The following is a 20,737-nucleotide window of genomic DNA, read 5'->3' on the forward strand; positions in this document are numbered from 1 at the left end:
ATGTGTGTGTGCCTGTGTGTCTCTTGAAAGGGAGACCATCCAAATCCAAGAGAGCACAAAGACCAAAGCGACATTTAGCCCTGCTTAGGATGAACACAGTTTAGATCTCAAGTCCTGTTTGAGTGATACCAGGTGAAATGCTCAAAATGGCCATCACTCCTGACAGATTATGTCCAGTGCTTCTGATGACACATTTATTGAAAAACAAAATATAATTGTATACACATTATCTATCTGCTATTGTTTTGTAACTATGTAAATGCAAAATAAAACATTTCAAAATATACTTTCTGGGTAGTTTTGTTAACTGGAGGGTATAGTACTAAGGCTGGGTTATTGTACAGGTGGGTATAGTATTGATGCTGGGTTATTGTACAGGTGGGTATAGTATTGATGCTGGGTTATTGTACAGGTGGGTATAGTATTGATGCTGGGTTATTGTACAGGTGGGTACAGTATTGATGCTGGGTTATTGTACAGGTGGGTATAGTATTGATGCTGGGTTATTGTACAGGTGGGTATAGTATTGATGCTGGGTTATTGTACAGGTGGGTATAGTTTTGATGCTGGGTTATTGTACAGGTGGGTATAGTTTTGATGCTGGGTTATTGTACAGGTGAGTATAGTTTTGATGCTGGGTTATTGTACAGGTGGGTATAGTACTGAGGCTGGGTTATTGTGGACCTGATTTGCATGCAGCGACAGCTGTATAATGTTAAACATTATGCAATCTCACACTATATGAGCACATAATTATATGATTAATAATTATATGATTATTACAGATTATATGCATTCTGTTGTATTAATCATGTGTGTGTGTGTGTGTGTGTGTGTGTGTGTGTGTGTGTGTGTGTGTGTGTGTGTTTAGATATTACCGTTTTTTCCCTTGATTTATTGAATTCGTCCGCTTTCTATCCCGTGAAATGTCGGTTGAGGGGCAATCACGTGGTGATTTACGCAAGACGTTACTATCTTTCATTCAGTAAAATACAATTCCAACCTATCCCGCCTGCCGATTGGTCCACAGATTTGGCGGGGTGCATTTCCCAGCGTTTTTAAAACAGGCTCTTGTCCTATTGGATGGCGTAGCCATTACGTCACACTATATAATCGTTAAAAACAGACACTTACTCGTTTACTATGAAGAACTGAAACGAAGCGATAGGCGTGTGATTCACGGGTCCATTTCGTATGCATTTTTAACCAGCCGTTTATTGAAGAAAACCCGGAAGCACTCGAGTAAATATTTTAACAATTTCTGGTTATTTCGCCAGGGCTTTTATGCAGCTAAATTAGTTGATATATGGAGCTAGCTAGCGTTACAAGGCTTCGTTGAACCAACGGCACTGGTATGAAAACGGACGTTGTATCGGGCGGACTTTAATCTTTGTACCCTCGCTGGATACTTGAACTGGAGGACACGTTGAATTGACTCGCTTTCACAACGGTTAAATAATTTTGCTGTTTTTAGCTAGCGTTGGGAAGCTAGCTAACCTGGTTAGCTGCTGAAAACATGGAATTCAGCGCGGATGCACACCGGATAATGAGCATATCGATGGGAAAGATTTTTCATTCCCGCGTACAGCGAGGCGGAATCAAACTCCACAAAAATCTCCTGGTTTCTCTGGTCCTCCGGAGCGCCCGGGAGGTGTGTCTGACTAACTACTGCGGTGGCCTGTGTCTCCACGCTTCGCACCAGGGAGAGACCGAACAGGGCGAATCGGCCACGGAAGCGGAGTTCTCGTCCGGCCCCGGTGTGGCTTGTGTTGCTGGTCAAGACGTTTCTACTTTGGATAGGGAGCCTGATTCGAGCGCTCCGCCACTAGCGGGTGCGGCGTGTGTGCGTACCAACGCAGGCCAGCAAAACTCATGCTGCTACCAAACGACCATCGAGTCGGAGATAGGGGACGAATCGGGCTCTTCAACACCCTCGAATGTCGCTGTTCTCCGTAAGCCGGTTTCGCCGGGATGCAGGGCGGCAGAGGATTCTTGGATTGCTACTTCGCCTGAAACTGGAGAGCCGACCGACTCACAGGAAGATGGTTGCCGGTGCGATTCCTCAACCAAACCAGAATCTCAAACCCGCCTGGCGCCTTGTGGTAAGACCAACAGGAAAAGGGACGCGGATGACGTTCACTCGCCTCGAGCGGATTCGCCGTTAAAGAAAAACAAACCGACTGTGACTTTAAGGGACACTGATGAGGAAGGAGACGAGATGGACACCAGCAACGTTTCCAGCCTGGTCAATATTTTTGGAGCCGGCTTTACAGGACTTCTGAGCAAAGAGGCTGGCAAGACTGAGTCAGGGGCGGATGCTTGCGACGCGGGCTCCGGGCAAGTGTGCGGTGAACTCCCGTTGAAGACTTTAAATCCATGGGCTACTGCCATAGAGGCATTTTAAGCTGCACACAGGCTGTCCGCGTTTTAAAAAAATGCAAATAAAAACTTTTCAAGGATCCGCTGGATGTTTATAGATGTATAACTTATGTTGGCAGTAATTATGCTTAAAAGTGCTTGTGCGGCCCAGAGTTGGGTTCGACCACGTGGCGATCACGAAAGAGGAAGCGAGGTTGAACTGTGGGTTTCTCTAACTTCCTCTGCCAATGCAGGTATCGGAGTGTCAAATGTGGATATGTTGCTAAACAGGGCGCCAGGAGGAAGCGACTAGCTTTACCACTTCCGTTTTGAAGGTGGATCCAAGTCAATGGAATACCTGTTCCACACGTGTTGCTAATTTTGATTTGCGAAGATTTTATGCAAACATTAAGGTTCTCATGTTCGTTACTGGGTACGTGAAAGTTGTGATTTTATGAGGGCGCTAGGCAGCTAAACAGGGCCGCAAGTTCTGGGCGGGAGGCCTGTGATGTGGTCTCTCCAGGGTTGGTTTTAATGTTTCATCACTGTTTAGCCAATGCATAGATGCGCAGGACACGACTTTATTCAGTTCTGTCTTTGTTTTATAAAGACCAGCATTTAGCGAGTTATTTGTACAGTTTTTCCGGTCTCGTTGCATTCGAAATGTCTTGGCATGTGTTCTTTAATCTATTACTTTCCTGTGTCCCACGAGAAAATAAACGTTTTATGAAAATACTTTTCTGCCTTATTTCTACAGACTAGTTCTGCGCGCGCTGGAACGCCTGTTTTGGAATGTGGGGAATGCGATGCCCCTCGTGGCGCTTTTATTACTGGAGGTCAAAAGTCACTTTGTTCGGCCGACCAAGTGAGTCTTTAGGATCTGCATTTGAGGTCATCTGCTTTCGCCTGTCTAATATTTATGCTAGGTTTCATGCAGATGCGTTAAATAAGTACATGGATTACATGATCATCTGATCCAGTAATTGTCTTAATTAGGTGTAGTGTGTGTGTAGTCACCAGGGAGGCATCTCATTGGCTCAGACGGAGCACGTCACAGATGAGGCGACCTGCGGACACGGGAAATGTTGTAGCTGGAAACACGCAACACAAAATAAACACCCAGGCACATCCGGGTAAATTCTTCTGTACCGCTATCCGTTGGGTCAAGTTGTACTCTAACTGAATCGGTGTCACTTCCTCATATGGGTAAACGTGTGTTTGTGTTTAATGAACTGAGGAATTTAAAATGACCTATGGCTATGCTTAGTGTAAAGTAGGTATTCCTAATACTATAAATATGATTTTAGATGAGACACAAAAAGCTGAACCCCCCCCCTGTATTTGAAGGGGTGGACACGCACTCACACATGCACACGCACACGTGCGCTAGCGCGCACACACACACACACGCGTGCGCACACATGCACACAGTGCCTTTGCACACCCACACCCCGATCAAGTGCATTTTAGTTGGCTAGGTAAGCAGTGTTTGGATAGTTAACTTTGGTGACTTTTGCTCTGTTTGTTTGTTTGTTCAAAAAAAGTAAAAAAAAAAAAAAATGGCCCTTGTCCTTATCTTTGTTGTACAGGTAGCAGTTGAAATTGTACTTACCTCTAGGGTCTTTCAGCGAACTTATCCCTGGTTATGGGTATGCACTTTGTTGTACGTCGCTCTGGATAAGAGCGTCTGCCAAATGCCAATAATGTAATGTAATGTAATGCAAACCTGTAACACAGGGTTTCCACAGGGCGCCCTGGGACAATCTACTGTGAATGCACAATGTTTACACACATCACACATCACACCATCACACGCCCTTATGACACAAGCTATTCCGTCCTCTGTTTCATATGATCTTTTATTTAACGGAGGTCCTTTGACACGTTCTCTTCTTCAAGGACACTGGAAGTAATTCCGGAGACATCCGAGACGAAACGGGGGTAATGTCCCGGGGGCCTTCCTCAAGGGCCCAACAGCAGAGATCGTCCGTCCTAAAAAGAACATTTTTAACCTATTTTGGTTTCACGCAAAGAACCATCCCTTCTCTTGCGCAGAGTAGAAACACCCTTTGCTGTCTGGAACGTTGATTATTTACCATGTGTTGAACCTTCAAGTTGAGTATCAGTAGAAATTCTCCCACGCCGTCCCTCTTGTACTAACGTGCAATGACCGGAAGGGGGAGTAAAAAACGCGTAAAACGCAGCATTCATGGGAGTCGAGCTCAGACTAGACTTCCTTGCATGTACGGGGAATATAACTCCAGTATCCCAATTCAGTGTAGAGGCTACGTTAACGTTGCGCCACTGTCAGACCTAATCTTTCAGAAAGTTTCTTCAAAAGTAAAATAGGCTACAGTTGAATGCAATATATTGGGACAGTGGCAGAATAGATTTATTTTTGTTTGTTTTGGCATAGTTCGCCCGCACACTGGATTTGACATACAACTCGGCATTAATTTAAGCGTAGCCTATGTACATCCACGTCCAGTCATCCCTGCAGGAATTACAGCCCTTTATATATACACTCAGTGAGCACTTTATTAGGCATTTATTAGACTTTTTAGCCTATGCACTCAGAGGTTTGACAGGTTGTCTGTTGAGAGATGCTCTTGTGTATAGCATTGTTGTAATGCGTTACTGTCACCTTGCTGTCAGCTTTGACCAGTTGCTGGTGTTAATTGTATTTTATTCTTATGTATTAGTGTGATTCCGAAGCAACACACTACTGTTGTCCGAAAGTTTGAAATAATAATAATATTATTATTGTCCGCCTACTCCTCCCACTCTTTGGGCTATGGACACCAACAGCCTTTCAATATTTCTATTAATTTCGGAGATATTGGTTTTCCGAGGAAGAAAGTCCCATAGGAATGAATGGCGGAATGTTCGGTTTCTAGAGTGTGAGTTACATTTTTGGTCATGTTTTTTTAAACTGCCATTACTATCTTTACACTATATATATATATATATATATATATATATATATATATATATATATATATATATATTCAATAGCTCAAAGTGTGGGAGGAGTAGGCGGACAATAATAATTAAATAAATAATATATTTGTATATCAAAATTGATTCTCGCAATATTACTTGTACTTTTTGAATTATGAGCATTTGTTTGAGAACAGGCTTTCACTGTCTTCACACTCCGCCCTCTCTCTGACGCGCATTCTGCAGCTCAGCCAATCCACATTTACTATGCAAATGCGCCGTGTGCCTGTGCAACCCCGTGATGTCACAATAGCTTTAGCAGAGTTGATCTCGAGGTCTATCTGACTGCGTATATGAAGTGCTTTATATGGTGCCATGAAACCAATTGCCTTGCATTATGCAGCTCTCCGATTGGCTGGTGTAGATGCTTAGCAACGACGTAGCAACTGATTATTAATACCCATTCATTCATTCATTCATTATCTTAACCCGCTTATCCTGAACAGGGTCACAGGGGGGCTGGAGCCTATCCCAGCATACATTGGGCGAAAGGCAGGAATACACCCTGGACAGGTCGCCAGTCCATCGCAGGGCACACACACCATTCACTCACACACTCACACCTACGGGCAATTTAGACTCTCCAATCCGCCTAACGTGCATGTCTTTGGACTGTGGGAGGAAACCGGAGTACCCGGACGAAACCCACACGAACATGGGGAGAACATGCAAACTCCACACAGAGAGGCCCCGGCCGACGGGGATTCGAACCCAGGACCTCTTTGCTGTGAGGCGGCAGTGCTACCCACTGCACCATCCGTGATACCCAAGCAACATATATGGACTCATAGGCCTATGTAGGCTACATCGATTTTCATTAAACATATGTATTATATATATACATATATATTATATGTTATTGCATAATGCATGGCAATTGGTTTAGCATATGCCATGCATTATGCAATAACATATCATGACAGTGATTGGCTGTTGTCAATACCATCAACTACCTAGCAACATATTAGCAACCACATAGCAATGCCCTAGCAACACCCCCGAGTTCATATATGCTCATTTATTAGGTACACCTGTGCACTAGCTTGTAAATGGAAACATTTATTAGCAGTAGTAGCAATAGTCCACCCCCCCCCCCCCCCAAATGGTTTGTCTCAATCAATCACTGAATCAACTTCCGACATTCCGAATACAACAACTCATGAAAAGCACCGCATCCCCAGGTCCGGTTCGGTTACGGTGAATGATATCACTCAGGTAAGCACTGGTTTAGTTGTGATTAAACAACACTTATTCACTTCTTATGTTATATAGGATATCCGCAAAAAAAATTAAAATGTAGCCAGTAGCCTATTGTAAGTTGTGCATGACGTTAACTCTGTCATGCACAACTTACTTAATATGCAATTAATTTCTAAAGCAGGTAGTTACGTTTGACATGGTAGTTTAATGATTAGTCACCCCCTTTTCTTTATATGCGGTTTTGTAAAAACGCAACGTGTAGCTATTATTATTTGGACATCTCGCCGTGTGTTTTCCCTGTTAGAATAAACGTTTAAATCAATCAATTAATCTGGATTAGGATAAAAGAACATAGCATAAACACTGTCTCCAATGAAAGGCAAAACACTTCTCACCTCCCTGACCCTGGATCAGTTGTTCTGGCATATGCACACGCACGCGCACACACGCACACACGGCTCAGATGTAACAAATACATAAGAGTGTGTTTAAGTAGTGTGTGTGTGTGTGTGTGTGTTTTAATATAACAGTATACTGTGTTTTCTTTTCCTCCCAGTGTGATGCTAAAAAACATGTTACTAAAATCAAACTGTAGTTCAGTAGTTGCACCGTAGGCTCATGTCTCCTTTAGCTATACAATATATGCAGTGTAACATAATGACAGGTACACAACATGAAAACAGAAGGACGTTTTGAAAACCCAAATTCAGGGGCTTATGTATCAAGAATGTCTGAGTAGGACTGCTGATCTAGAATTTTGTCATGAGGCTACAAAATTGTTCCAATAGGCTGTTTTACATTTAACTGTATGTGTTTGGTGAATGATGCATAAATGGGTTTAATATGACCATCTGTCCAATATGGATGAAAAAATCTATATATATTCCATTACAATTTTAAGTAAATCGGGCAGCCTACTAATGGGAGTATTTACAGGGTGCAACGGCGCCCGTGGTTGATTCCCGCCCCGCGTGCTGACGTTTCTCCTGTTTCGGTTTCGCGGGTTTAAATAATCTGTGTTTTCCCATTCCTCTGAAGATTCAGTGACGTCACTTTGTATCTACGTGGCGTTTGGCCTTTTAGGTTTGATCAGTGTTGACAGAACTCAAATGTTCTCCGGTCCTTAAGGTGCGCCTCACTGCCAGTTTGGGAGGGCGAGGTAGCGGGGCAGTTTAACGTGAGGGGGCGATATATAGGCTAGCAGAGCAGCACACATTTCCTTTATCGCACTTTAGTGCCAGTAGCCCAGGATGTTAGTCGTGACTTCACTCCCTTGTGACGGACACAGGAAAAAGGAATATCGTGACAAAATACGAATGTCTGAGCAGCGTCGTGATAGCCGATCCATGCGCTTGTTTATTTTTTGGCTTTGCTTTGTGCCCGTCTGTAATACTGTAAAACTCTAATATAGACTCACCGAGCACTTTATTAGGTATTTATTCGACTTATTTTGACTGTAATCCTCACTGGATTATTTTTGTTTTTTGCACCATTCTTTGCAAACACTAGAGACTAGTGTGCGTGAAAATCACAGGAGATCAACAGTTTCTGAGACACTCAAACCACCAACCCTGCCACCAACAATCATTCCACGGTCAAAGTCACTGAGATAATTTTTTACCCATTTTGATGGTTGATGTGGACAATAACTGAAGCTCCTGACCCGTATCTACATGATTGTATGCATTGCACTGCTGTCACGTAATTGGTTGTTTAGATAACCGCATGAATAAGTAGGTGCAATAAAGTAAAAATGTTCCTAATAAAGTGGCACCTATGACCTGTACAAACATTCCCTCAAATTATTTGAACTGCGAACTGCGCTCGCATTTTTGACCCAGAGCCTTGTAGCCAGCACAACACAGGCAGAATCAGGAGAGACAGAATCAGCAGAGGCAGAATCAGGAGAGACAGAACCAGGAGAGGCAGAATCAGGAGAGGCCGAATCAGGAGAGCTATCTTTAAAATTTGTGAGAAAGAAATGTGAGAGGAAACAGTGCCCGGAAAGGAGGAAACGGCAACATCACGCCGAATCAAACAGGAAAGAATCATATAATACATATAAATAATCATACTTAATCATATTTAGAAAACCTGCAATAGGCATGTCATTCATGTCATTGAATGAATTTTTTAAAACAATATTTGCTTTGGTTATGTGGGCTATTGATCTATTAATCATAACGTCAATAGTGAGCAATGTGTATATGGAAATGCCAACATCCACGGTCACTTGAAACCTATATAAATATGTAATATATTATATAATTACATAAACAGTATACAGTAAATCATTAATAAATGCAGACTATTAACATTAATTTCACAATTTAGTCAGGACAATGACTAGCTATAGGCTACTAACGGTGCTGCTACCAAGCCTAATGTAATGAAAATGCTTTATAATAACATTATAATACTTTATTATTATTATTATTTGTATTTATTTATTTATTTGATTTATTTTTATTATTATTATTATTATTATTATTATTATTATTATTATTATTATTATTATTATTATTATTATTTATTTGTGTTTATTATTTTTACCAGGCTATTATCATTATTAATTATCGCGGGCGTTCAGGATAGGCTGGTTGGCGGGGAGAATGGGGCATGCCAGCGCTGATAGGCTCTTATCGCTCTCTGCAAGGTGGTCTCTGAGGGTTACGCCAATTCTGACAAATCTCCTTCAGCGCCTATTCTCCTGCACGCGGCTGGCACAGCGCGGCGAGACCACTGGGAGTAAACTGCCACCACAGACGGCCTTTAGATTACTAAATTTTACTAATTTATTTTAAATAACAAAATAGTGTAGCATTACGAGCCCACCACGGACCACAACAGTATCAGACATGGCATAATCAATATTGTATTATTTGTATTCTTTATAATAATAATAATAATAATAATAATAATAATAATAATAGGAGTATGGGTCCAGCAGTAATAGTGGTCAATTAATAAGTGGGGGCCTATACACACTATTATAATGCCATTTATTACAGTTCTATGAGAAAAGTGGATGTAGCTTTTCCAAAGTTATGCGTTTTCCTTAGTGGCGACGTCCACCAAAACATTTCACCTTAAATATATTCCAAAGAAATACCCAAAATCCGGAAAGGCCTAGTATTTGAACACAGGTCTGAAAAAAGGGCGCATTAAATATTTAAATCCGACATATACCAGGCTTGAAGCCCAGCTTTCATCTGCTCAGTTTTGACGTTCGTCATCATGCATCTTTGGCGAAACGTGAAGATTGATAAAGATTTGTTTGTATAGGCCTATGAAGTTGTATACCACACACAATACTATATGGACAAACAGCCGTCCTCAGGTCTTCCCCAGGACCGTCTGAGCCCTTATCAGACCCGATATAATTCGAGTTCGAGCGTAAACTATAGCCTTAAATGAAATAAGACGTGACCCGGAGGTAAAATAATAATAACAACAATAATAAATAAATAAATAAATAAATACATTTTTTTAAATAATAAAATAAAATAAATAAATAATTGTATTAGGCTATTATTTTGCATGCATATATGTGATCCCGAGGCAGCATCAAGCATAGTCTCCAACGCACAAGTGCCAAAGCCACTAAATGACGCCACATATGGCCTATACATGACTATTGCATTGCTCTCTGTTACTTCTGTCCCAATGTCAATTCATAGCACGGTCCCGCAAAATATACCAAAATGATTCATTTCAAATATGATTAAAATACTCATAGGCGTTTTCTCTAGTTCTAAATATTTTCTCTTGCCCATATTATTAAACTACAGCTCAGTTTAGGCTATGCATATTATGTTTGATGAAGCCTCCAAGTGTTTTAACATGAAAAATGGGAGGGTGGGGGGTGGGGGGGGGTGGGGGGGGTGCTTCCAGCAGACTATTCTGAAATGGTTCTGAGACAGGTTCCTGTTAAATAAACCTAGGCTATATATTTTTTTTGTTGTTGCGTTTTTGTCCTCTGCGGTGATGAAAGAAGGAATAATAATGAATCATTTGATAAATAATGGGTTTAAGTGCTTATCGAGTGCGAAGTGGCCGCCGCCGCGCGCTTATCTCTGCTGGCCACATTGCGCGCATGTTCCGCTCCGCGCGCCGTGATGTGGGGTTGTGTAGCCTTCACTTCCAGCTCCGCACCTCTCCACTCCGTCTGAGAGACCGGGCATGGATGACCCCCCACAAAATGGCTCCACACACAGACTAATATCACCAGCACTCCGCAGACGGTAAGCAAATAATAATAACAATAAGTAATGATGACGACATTCAAACCATTTCACTACAATCTAGGTTCAACTGAAGATTAATTTGATTAGAAAAAAATGAATGTACAGTATATTTGTGCTCAATGCTCCGACAGGCTTTTCATACTGCGGACATTTTGAATGTTTTGTGGTTTACTGGAAGACGGAGGCCCGTTTCCCTTCGATTTTTAAAAGGAAGAATTAAGGACTGTTAGCATTACCTTGCTGTTATAGTTGTCATAGCATACAAAATATTAAATTATTCGATGCGTATACGAAATAGTTCATATAAAAAGTTTAACGCATTATATTAAATGGTAAAACATTTGAATATTGACATGTACAGATAACGACATTATTTGTATTATTTATTCTCAAGCAATGCATAAACGACGGGCACCTTTTATTGTTCGTTTGATGTATTTTTAAGAATACCGTTTCATGGATTCACACGTGAGGGTAAACTGTTCAAGACAATGCTATTGCGTTCGAATGATCGGGTAGTTTATTTGAAGAATGGTTACGTCCATATATTTTCTTTAGAGTTGGACAACACCTGGTTTTAAAAATTAAGTCTCCAACGAACTTTAAAATATAAAAGTAGAAAATTATGGTTTCATTCACAGTGCCAGGTATTTCACGAAGCGGGAGTAACGGAATGCTCACATTACCAATGAACGACGAATACAATCCCAATCCCAATCAAAAACCTAGTAATTATTTATATTCTGCTTGAAAGCCAAATATTTAATGTGTAAATTACTGCCCTAAAGTAAATATATATACACATTCATAAACTCTGAAAATTAGCTGACTAAATGTTGCCGAAATTAAATTTGAAATTCAAGAGATTAAATTCTATTATCGAACTGCAGAAACCATTCGACTAAGGAGAGCATATAAGTCAAAGGAAAGACACATTTTTCAAAAATAAATCAAACAGTAATAAATTGTCAGCATATCGTCGGCTATACGTTTGCCATTCATGCATCTTTCTCAAGCAGGGAAATACATAGGCTAGATATTTTTTAGCTGTTGCAGCGCATTTGTATACATCTTTATATATATATATAAATTTGATGAGATGACTGTAAATATTATATATATATATATATGTATATATATGTATATATATATATAGAATATTTGCTGTCATCTCATCAAATTTATTTTTGTCTGTTTTTAGTTGGCCTATCATGCAATATACAATGTTTTTAATATGACCTTCACAAAATGGCAGTAGTTTTAGGCCTAATTTTCGTTCTGAATTCTCTTTGTAAAAACAACGAGCATTCAACGCATTTTCAAACGTGGTTCCAACGTTTAATAACAGGAAGGTTGGCGACTGGACCCCTGGCTGTTATTGTTTTTATCGCGAAACATAGGCGGCGGTGTCAGATATTTGCAGGACCGAAACATATAGGCTACATTATGTGATTATCTGTAGCCCGTCCATGTTTCAACAAATGCTCTGGAAAGTTATAGCGCGGCTTCCCAGCGAAAAAACGACCACCCGACACAGAACGTCGTGCTCAGAGATAGAGAAAGTCTGACCGTTAAACGGTTTGCCGTGGCTCAGTGTTCACGCCTGATAAAGACCGTTCAGCCCCTTCGCGCTTGCGCGGCACCTTGCGGGAGTGACGGGTCAAGTCCAAGTCAGAAAAGCTCCCACATTAGCCAATGTGAGATCACTGTTAACCACTGTCAGGGAAATGCCAACATCCACGGTCACTTGAAACCTAAGGCATTGTGGCTAACCTGCGTGCAGCTGCAGCCTATCTTAAATGCCATTTCGTCAGTGATATTTAGTCAATATTATTCATATGGTTGTTGTAGTAGGCGAAATGTTTAGATCGTATCGTTCACAAAACTCACTAATGTAATTTACTACGCCACAGGCCTGCTAATGAACATAGCCGAACATAGTGACTCAATAAACACTGTTTGTGGAAATTAGTATTATAGGTATTATTAATACAAATATTATTATTTAAATAATAATAATAATAATAATAATAATAATAATAATAATAATAATAAATTAATAAATAAAAAGATATGAAGCAAGCAAAGAGTCATTTCAGATTTAAAAAACGCAGATACAGCATTCCGTGGAATGCTTTACCATATATCACATGGTAAATATACTAGCCTATCACAATATCACCATATACATGTAGTCCATGTAATATATAGGCTAACGGTGATGCTTTTAAATGATATAAAATAGGCTACACATTTGCATAACTACCATGCGCAAGGTGCGTAGCTAAAACATGAGCTCTTTTTCCAGGGAACCAATTCCAGGCCTGTGTTAAGCCTATATTGGAATTCAGAAGCCTTGGTGTATGTTGGGCTATTTTATGTTCACACACGTCCCGCTACCATGATGGAAAAACTGAAAGCGGATCTGAGCCGGAGCAGCCCGGGCGAAGAGCCGAAGGGACGGGAGCATAGTACACTTGACGCGCCGGTCACCGCGCTACCGGTCACCGCGCTACGGGACACCGCGCTACCGGTCACCGCGCTAAGGGACACCGCGCTACGGGACACCACGGCGGCCGTGGCCGACTCCGATGAGTCCCGGGAGACAGGGCGGGAGACGGTCACCGCCGACCACTGCAACGGGACCGTCATCGTTAATGGGGTTACCAAGGCAACGGCGTATGACGGAACCGAGCTAAAGAAGGAGGTGACGGTGATCGAGCTCGGGCGGCGCGCGGGCGCCGTGCAGACCACGGAGCTGTGCAGGCCGCCGTTACCGCCGCCCCGCCGGCACGCGCTCAACGAAACCCGCATGGTCCAGCTCAGCCCCCCGGCTTTCCCCCTGCACGCGCGAGCGATGTTGTACAGCAACCTGGCGCCGCCGCTCACCGCAGTTAACAGGTAAATTAATAAAAATTGTAACTTAAAGTCATTGGGCTGATTATCCATATATTTTAGGAAAGACAGCATAGAAGGGAAAATATTTACAAGTATATTGTGTCAATGCACTTATCATTAATCCAAAACGTTCTGGGGAATATATAAGTGCATGGTGAGTACTTTTTAAAAACTGATTTCACACCATTTATATCAATGTAAAACGATCATCCAAATGCTAGTAGGCCAATAAAATAGATATAATTTATTAATGTGTGCCAATGTGCACTTATACATGCCTGTGAGTGTGTGTGCGCATGTGTGTGTATGCATACATGTGTGTGAGTGTGTGTGTATGCATGCTGCATGTGTATGTGTGTGTGTGTGTGTGTATGCATGCTGCATGTGTGTGTGTGTGTGTGTGCATGTGAGTGTGTGTGTATGCATGCTGCATGTGTGCGTGTGCATATGTGTGTGTGTGAGTGTGTGTGTATGCATGCTGCGTGTGTGTGTGTGTGTGTCTGGGTGTGTGTGTGAGTGTGTGTGAGTGTGTGTGAGAGAGTGTGTGTATGCATTCTGCATGTGTGTGTGAGTGTGTGTGTGTGTCTGGGTGTGTCTGGGTGTGTGTGAGTGTGTGTGGGTGTGTGTGAGTGTGTGTATATGCATGCTGCATGTGTGAGTGTGAGTGTGTGTGTGTGTCTGGGTGTGTGTCTGTGAGTGAGTGTGTGGGAGTGTGTGAGTGTGTGTCTGTGTGTGTGAGTGTGTGTGTGTCTGTGTGTGAGTGTGTGTAAGTGTGTGTCTGTGTGTGTGTCTGTGTGTGTGTCTGAGTGTGTATGTGAGTGTGAGAGTGTGTGTGTGTGTGTGTGTGTGTGTGTGTTATGTTGTTACCTATGTTCTACATTCTCCTGGCAGTGGCTTTGGGGATCCGGATCAATACGGCATGTATCCCAGCAACCGGAAGCGGCGGCCGGCTCCGTACGAGGTCGAGATCGACGAGGGTAGGTGCTACAATCAGGCCCAGCTCAGTGTGTCCTGGGCTACAGTCAGACTCAGCTCAGTGTGTCCTGGGCTACAGTCAGACCCAGATCAGTGTGTCCTGGGCTACAGTCAGACCCAGGTCAGTGTGTCCTGGGCTACAGTCAGACCCAGGTCAGTGTGTCCTGGGCTACAGTCAGACCCAGGTCAGTGTGCCCTGGGCTACAGTCAGACCCAGCTCAGTGTGTCCTGCTCAGAACTCATGCACACTAGTATCTTTTTTACTTCAGCTGTCCACCACAGGATGTTGAAGTTGGACGTAAATAATGAATATGAACTATGAATATTTATATCCTTGAATGAATATGAAATGTATGAAATGCTCCTCAAACCATCATGCTGCTGCCAGATATGCAGCAGATATGGAGGGATCACTTCAAAGGTTTCTCCTGAATAATTTATCCATTGGGTTCATCAGGACAATTATTCAGGAGAAACAACCCTTAAAGTGACCCATCCATACATACTGCATATCTGACAGCAGCATCACGGTTTGAGGCTCATTTGATACCTTGGACTCTTAATGACTTAAAGCCATTTAGCCAACAAATGTGTTCTATACTGTATCAGCATAATTTACAGCTGACTTTAGTCCCACCCCCCATTCCCCATAGAGATCCATTCAAATGCAAGGAGTATTAGTATCGCCTGTCGGACAACCTGAACATAAGATATCCGGACTGTGATAATGTTGAAATGTCGCAGACATCAGGAAGTTATGGCATGCTAAGGACATGCAACCAAGTATAAATAAATGCCAATTAAATCTATGATTATGTTAATTTGTCCAATTAATTTTAGCCCCTAAAATGGGGGGGACAATGTTATTTTCTATACCGTTCTCTTGATTTAGATGTAAATAAGCTCAAATTAAATCTGAAAGTCCACTTTCACTTTCAGCTCATATTTACTCCCAACTCCAATACCCTGCGGTATTCAGCTAAAATAACCATACGTCTGTCAGGGTCTGAGCCGCGGTGGCACAACCCCCCCGGGGTGCCTCGGAATCACGGTCACGCAGAGACGATGCGGCTTGGAGAAGGATCCGCCGCGGAACGGGGTCGTAACACAGACGTAACACGTGACACAGCCCTGTCCAAGCGAACGCAACACTTGGGTTACATGGGGTACGATTGGCTACCAAATTTGGAGAAAAAGGGAAAAATTTGAAACAAATGTAAAATAAAATAAAATGTCAATGTCAAAATATTTCTGGACCTGACTGTATATATGTGAATGTGTTGGGGAACATTTCAATACAAACTGTTCTGCAGATTTTGTAATGGTCTGCCATAAGACTGATCTCATGTCTAATGTCATTGCAAAACTAAATACAATGATAAATGAATGTAAGATTATGTGATGAGACTGTTCTTATAAGAACATTACAATGCTGATCTTTCCACCTTTAAAATGCACAGGTGCAATCAGGAGAAGAGCAAAAGACTGCAGGTTGTGCTTTTTTAAATAAATACAATTTTGCAATACTCAATTCTCAATTCTCAATACTCAATACTCAATGTCTCAGGTGCTCTAATAAGATCTAATAATTCTGTCAGGCAAAGCAACAGGCATAAAAACTTAAAAACATAAAAACAAGAACAAAACAAAAACATTTTTGTTCTTCCAGGATCAGATTTTTCAAATGTATCTGACAGTTCTGTAATGTTCTCCTTTGGTACAAATTAGTATGTTTTCCAAGCAAAATGGTACATATTACTGGGGCTAGGGGCACCAGTGACAGTGACGTTTCTGAGAGTGTGCCCCCTGCTCCTTGTGATGTAGTGCTGAGTGCACTGCAGGATCAGCTGCAAACCTGTTCAGTCCAGGCAGGGTTCTTGGTTCTTCTGGGTTCTCCCTTGTTCCACATTTGAGGTAGACCCCTCTGCTCAGCAACACTGAGACACTGAAACAAAACAAAAATGTTCACTCACTTTTGTCCTCCTCACCCTGTCCCTCTCTCTCTCTCCCCCTCTGTCTTTCTCCCTCTCCCTCCCTCCCTCTCTCTCCCTCTCTCTCCCTCCCTCTCTCTCTCCCCCTCTCTCTCATCTCTCTCTCTCTCCCTCCCTCCCTCCCTCTCTCCATCTCTCTCTCTCTCCCTCTCTCTCTCTCCCCCTCTCTCTCCCTCTCTCTCTCCCCCCCTCTCTCTCCATCTCTCTCTCTCCCCCTCTCTCTCCATCTCTCTCTCTCCCTCCCTCCCTCCCTCCCTCTCTCCATCTCTCTCTCTCTCTCTCTCCCTCCCTCCCTCCCTCCCTCCAGCCGGGCAGCCCAAGGTGGTTCGGCGGATCTTCACGAACAGCCGAGAGCGCTGGAGGCAGCAGAACGTGAACGGCGCCTTCGCGGAGCTGCGGAAGCTGATCCCCACGCACCCCCCCGACAGGAAGCTGAGCAAGAACGAGATCCTGCGGCTCACCATGCGCTACATCAACTTCCTGTCCCAGCTGCTGAGCGACCAGGACCGGGGGCCCGGGGCTGGGGCCGGGACCGGGGCCGGGGCCCGGGGCCGGGGCAGCTGTGGAGAGGAAGAGGAGGAAGAGGACGGTGATGATGACGTGCTCCTGCAGGGGGCGCTGTCCCCTAACTCCAGCTGTGGCAGCCTGCCAGACGGGGAGGGCAGTCTGGAGAGCTTCGCTGAGGAGCAGGACTCTCCCTGCGGCCTGCAGCTCCACCGCCCGCCACTAGAGGGAGCCCAGCGGCGGTGACACAAGGGGGGTGGGACAGACTGACCGACAGACAGACAGCAGCAGGAACAATAGAGCCTCAACACCTCTATCTCTCTCTCTCTCTCCCTCTGTCTGCCTCCCTTCTCTCTCTCTCTGCCACCCTTCTCCCTCTCTCCCTCTCTATCTGCCTCCCTTCTGTCTCTCTCTCTTTCTCTATCTGCATCCCTTCTATCTCGCTCTCCCTCTCTATCTGCCTCCCTTCTCTCTCTCTCTCTCTCTCTCTGCTTCTCTCTCTCTTTCCTTAGCCCCTTTCCCACATGCATCCTAACCCATAAACGTTCCGGTGATTTTTCCATGTTGCCGTATGTGAGCAGAGCCAGAGTTTATTTTTCGTGTCCGGACGTTCCTGAGATTTGCTGGTTCAAAATCTTGTGAGATTTCCAGGAATCTTCTGCCTTGGCTGTGACCAGAAGCAGATAACAGCATTCCCTGACAAAGGCTACGATGCAGGAACTTTCCATTCTGCCACTTTCATAAATCGGTACTTTACTGACTCTGCCATCTCAATTATTCTCACACACGTATGTAATGGTAAATGGTGAATGGTAAATGGTTGGAATTTATATAGCGCCTTTATCCAAAGCGCTGTACAATTGATGTTTCTCATTCACCCATTCATACACACACTCACGCACCAGTGGTGATTGGCTGCCATGCAAGGTGTGTTCAGAGAGGATCTTAGTGCTGCATGCGTGGTTTTTTTGAGAGAGATTTGAACATTTGTTTTAGGAATACACAGTGTTACTGTTTTTGGCAGCAATAGCTTTGTCTATTGTAAGAAAACCATTCCAAAAAAACATTCCAAAATTGATTATGTGCAGTGTAATATTCTAACATCTGTGTCTGGCTCTTCCAGTAAAAAAAGCTTTTTCACACAATGTAGGAAGCTGGCTATTGCCACACACCAATGGTGTACTGTATATAGCTAGCTGTGGCTGACAGAATGGTTTTCATTGCATTTTACTGAACACAACTCATATACGGTGGGGTGCAAACATTTGGGCGCCCCTGGTTTAAATGTCCATTACAATGAATCTGTATGTGACTGAACTGAATGGTACAGAGTTAAACATGAGACCTTACTGCAAATTTTAAAACAAAATTTTTCTTTTCATGTTTTACCATTTATAAATGATTAAAAAAAGGAACCTGTACAAACGTTTGGGAACCCTTTTGGATTATTCTTTGTTACTTTTTAAATGTGTGATTACTAAGGACCAGATGCAGGTGATTAACTTGTTAGGGCTTCAATGAATCAGGTGAGTATAATTCCAGGGCTGAAGTAACTCCATGCCTTCTAAAGTATCCAAATGCAGTCACTGTTATGTCTGGTGTTAACAACCATGGGTTCCTCTAAACAGTTGTACAAGGATTTCAGAATGAAGATGGCTCATTTCCACCAAGAAGGAGAAGGCTACACAAACTCTTAATGTGTCAAACTACCCATTTCCACTGTCAGAAACATTATTAGAAAATGGGAGATTGAACAGGTGAAGTCAAGGCAAAATCTGAAAGACCAAGAAAGATTTCAGATAGAATGGCCCATGGTGAGAAATGCTCAGAAGAACCCACACGCAAAAAAGAGCAGCAAAAAAGACAGGTCTAGCTGTTCGCTGGACAACAATACAATATACTTTAAATAACATAGACCTACATGGCAGAGTTGCCAGAAAGAATGACCTCAACACAAAATTAAGCATCTGAAGTAGGCAAATGAAAACATTGAAAAGCCTGAAGCCTTTTGGAACAAAATGCTTTGGACTGACAAACCAAACCTTTTTGGCCACCACCAGCAAGACAATGATCCAAAGCATAACTCAACCATGAAGTACCTGCAGGAAAGACGAATGAAGGTTTTGGAATGGCCACCACAGCCCCCAGAGTTGAATATTATTGAAAATCTGTGGAGGGATCTCAAGCATGCCATTCATGCAAGGAGGCCGAAGAATATTTCTGAGCTAGAGGAAGAATGGGGGAAATATCGAGAGGGAGAACTGACTCGCTGGGACTCGCTGGGACTCGCTGGGACTCGCTGGGACTCGCTGGGACTCGGAACCGTGCCATCCTCTCTTGTCCGTCCTCTTCTCACTTGTTCCCGTGTTTGATCTGCTCTTCGTTGTGCGTCGCACTGGATCAGAGCGTCTGCTAAATGCTCTGTAATATAAAGACTGTTAGCTGGCAACAGGAAGCGTTTACAAGCTGTCATAGTTGCCCAAGGGGGAGTTACAGAGTAGTAACTGACAGGGTTCCCAATCTTTTGCACTGGCCTTTTTTTATTTATTATTTTGAAACTGTAAAAAACATTAAAATAAAAAATAATCTTGCTTTAAAATTTTAAGAAATGTGTTTAACGTTGTAACATTTAGAGGTCAGGTTTGCTTAAAGTTTAATTGTAAAAGGCTTTTTGACCAGGAGTGCCCATATTTTTGCACACTACTGTAAGTACTGATATGACTGAGTGTACCTATATTGGCGAAAAGATGTTGCCACAAGTTATCACTCTTCAGCTGTGACAGGAAGAGCTGTGTTTGTAGCAGTGGGAGCTGTGTTAAACACACACACACACACACACACTCACACACACACACACACGCACACATATATACACACACACACACACACACACACACATATACACTCACACACACACACACACAGGGGGAGCTGTGTTAAACACACACACACACACTCACACACACACACGCACACATATATACACACACACACACACACATATACACTCACACACACACACACACAAGTGGAGCTGTGTTAAACACACACACACACACACACTCACACACACACACACATATATACACACACACACACACACATATACACTCACACACACACACACACATACACACTCACACACACACACGCACACATATATACACACACACACACACACATATACACTCACACACACACACACACAAGTGGAGCTGTGTTAGACACACACTCACACACACAGGGGGAGCTGTGTTAAACACACACACACACACACACTCACACACACACACGCACACATATATACACACACACACACACACACACACACATACACACTCACACACACACACGCACATATATATACACACACACACACACACACACACACACACACACACACACACATACACACTCACACACACACACGCACACATATATACACACACACACACACACATATACACTCACACACACACACACACAAGTGGAGCTGTGTTAGACACACACTCACACACACAGGGGGAGCTGTGTTAAACACACACACACACACACACTCACACA

The 20,737-nt window shown here is 42.9% G+C and overlaps 2 protein-coding genes across 2 annotated transcripts; both read left to right on the top strand.

Annotated features, from left to right (window-relative positions):
• Window positions 1-1,152: 1,152 nt before the first annotated feature.
• LOC133129243 (immediate early response gene 5 protein-like) lies at window positions 1,153-3,093 on the top strand. Its single transcript, XM_061243198.1, has one exon. It carries the CDS (start codon window positions 1,517-1,519, stop codon window positions 2,402-2,404), a length of 888 nt encoding a protein of 295 aa, XP_061099182.1. The 5' UTR covers window positions 1,153-1,516; the 3' UTR covers window positions 2,405-3,093.
• Window positions 3,094-10,688: 7,595 nt separating this feature from the next.
• On the top strand, window positions 10,689-18,598 carry LOC133128771 (T-cell acute lymphocytic leukemia protein 1 homolog). Its single transcript, XM_061242539.1, has 4 exons — window positions 10,689-10,802; window positions 13,114-13,706; window positions 14,595-14,680; window positions 16,977-18,598. Exons 2-4 carry the CDS (start codon window positions 13,207-13,209, stop codon window positions 17,417-17,419), a joined length of 1,029 nt encoding a protein of 342 aa, XP_061098523.1. The 5' UTR covers window positions 10,689-10,802; window positions 13,114-13,206; the 3' UTR covers window positions 17,420-18,598.
• The last annotated feature ends 2,139 nt before the right edge of the window (window positions 18,599-20,737 follow it).

The sequence above is a fragment of the Conger conger genome, chromosome 5 (assembly GCF_963514075.1).
Source record: "Conger conger chromosome 5, fConCon1.1, whole genome shotgun sequence".
NCBI classification, from domain to species: domain Eukaryota; kingdom Metazoa; phylum Chordata; class Actinopteri; order Anguilliformes; family Congridae; genus Conger; species Conger conger.

What these genes read in the sequence shown, in the direction of transcription:
- LOC133128771 (XM_061242539.1), top strand. Translation starts at nt 13,207, where the DNA reads ATGATGGAAAAACTGAAAGCGGATCTGAGCCGGAGCAGCCCGGGCGAA. An exon ending in CCGCTCACCGCAGTTAACAG is followed by an intron (nt 13,707 to 14,594) that starts GTAAATTAATAA and finishes TTCTCCTGGCAG; the next exon opens with TGGCTTTGGGGATCCGGATC. An exon ending in CGAGGTCGAGATCGACGAGG is followed by an intron (nt 14,681 to 16,976) that starts GTAGGTGCTACA and finishes CCCTCCCTCCAG; the next exon opens with CCGGGCAGCCCAAGGTGGTT.
- LOC133129243 (XM_061243198.1), top strand. Translation starts at nt 1,517, where the DNA reads ATGGAATTCAGCGCGGATGCACACCGGATAATGAGCATATCGATGGGA.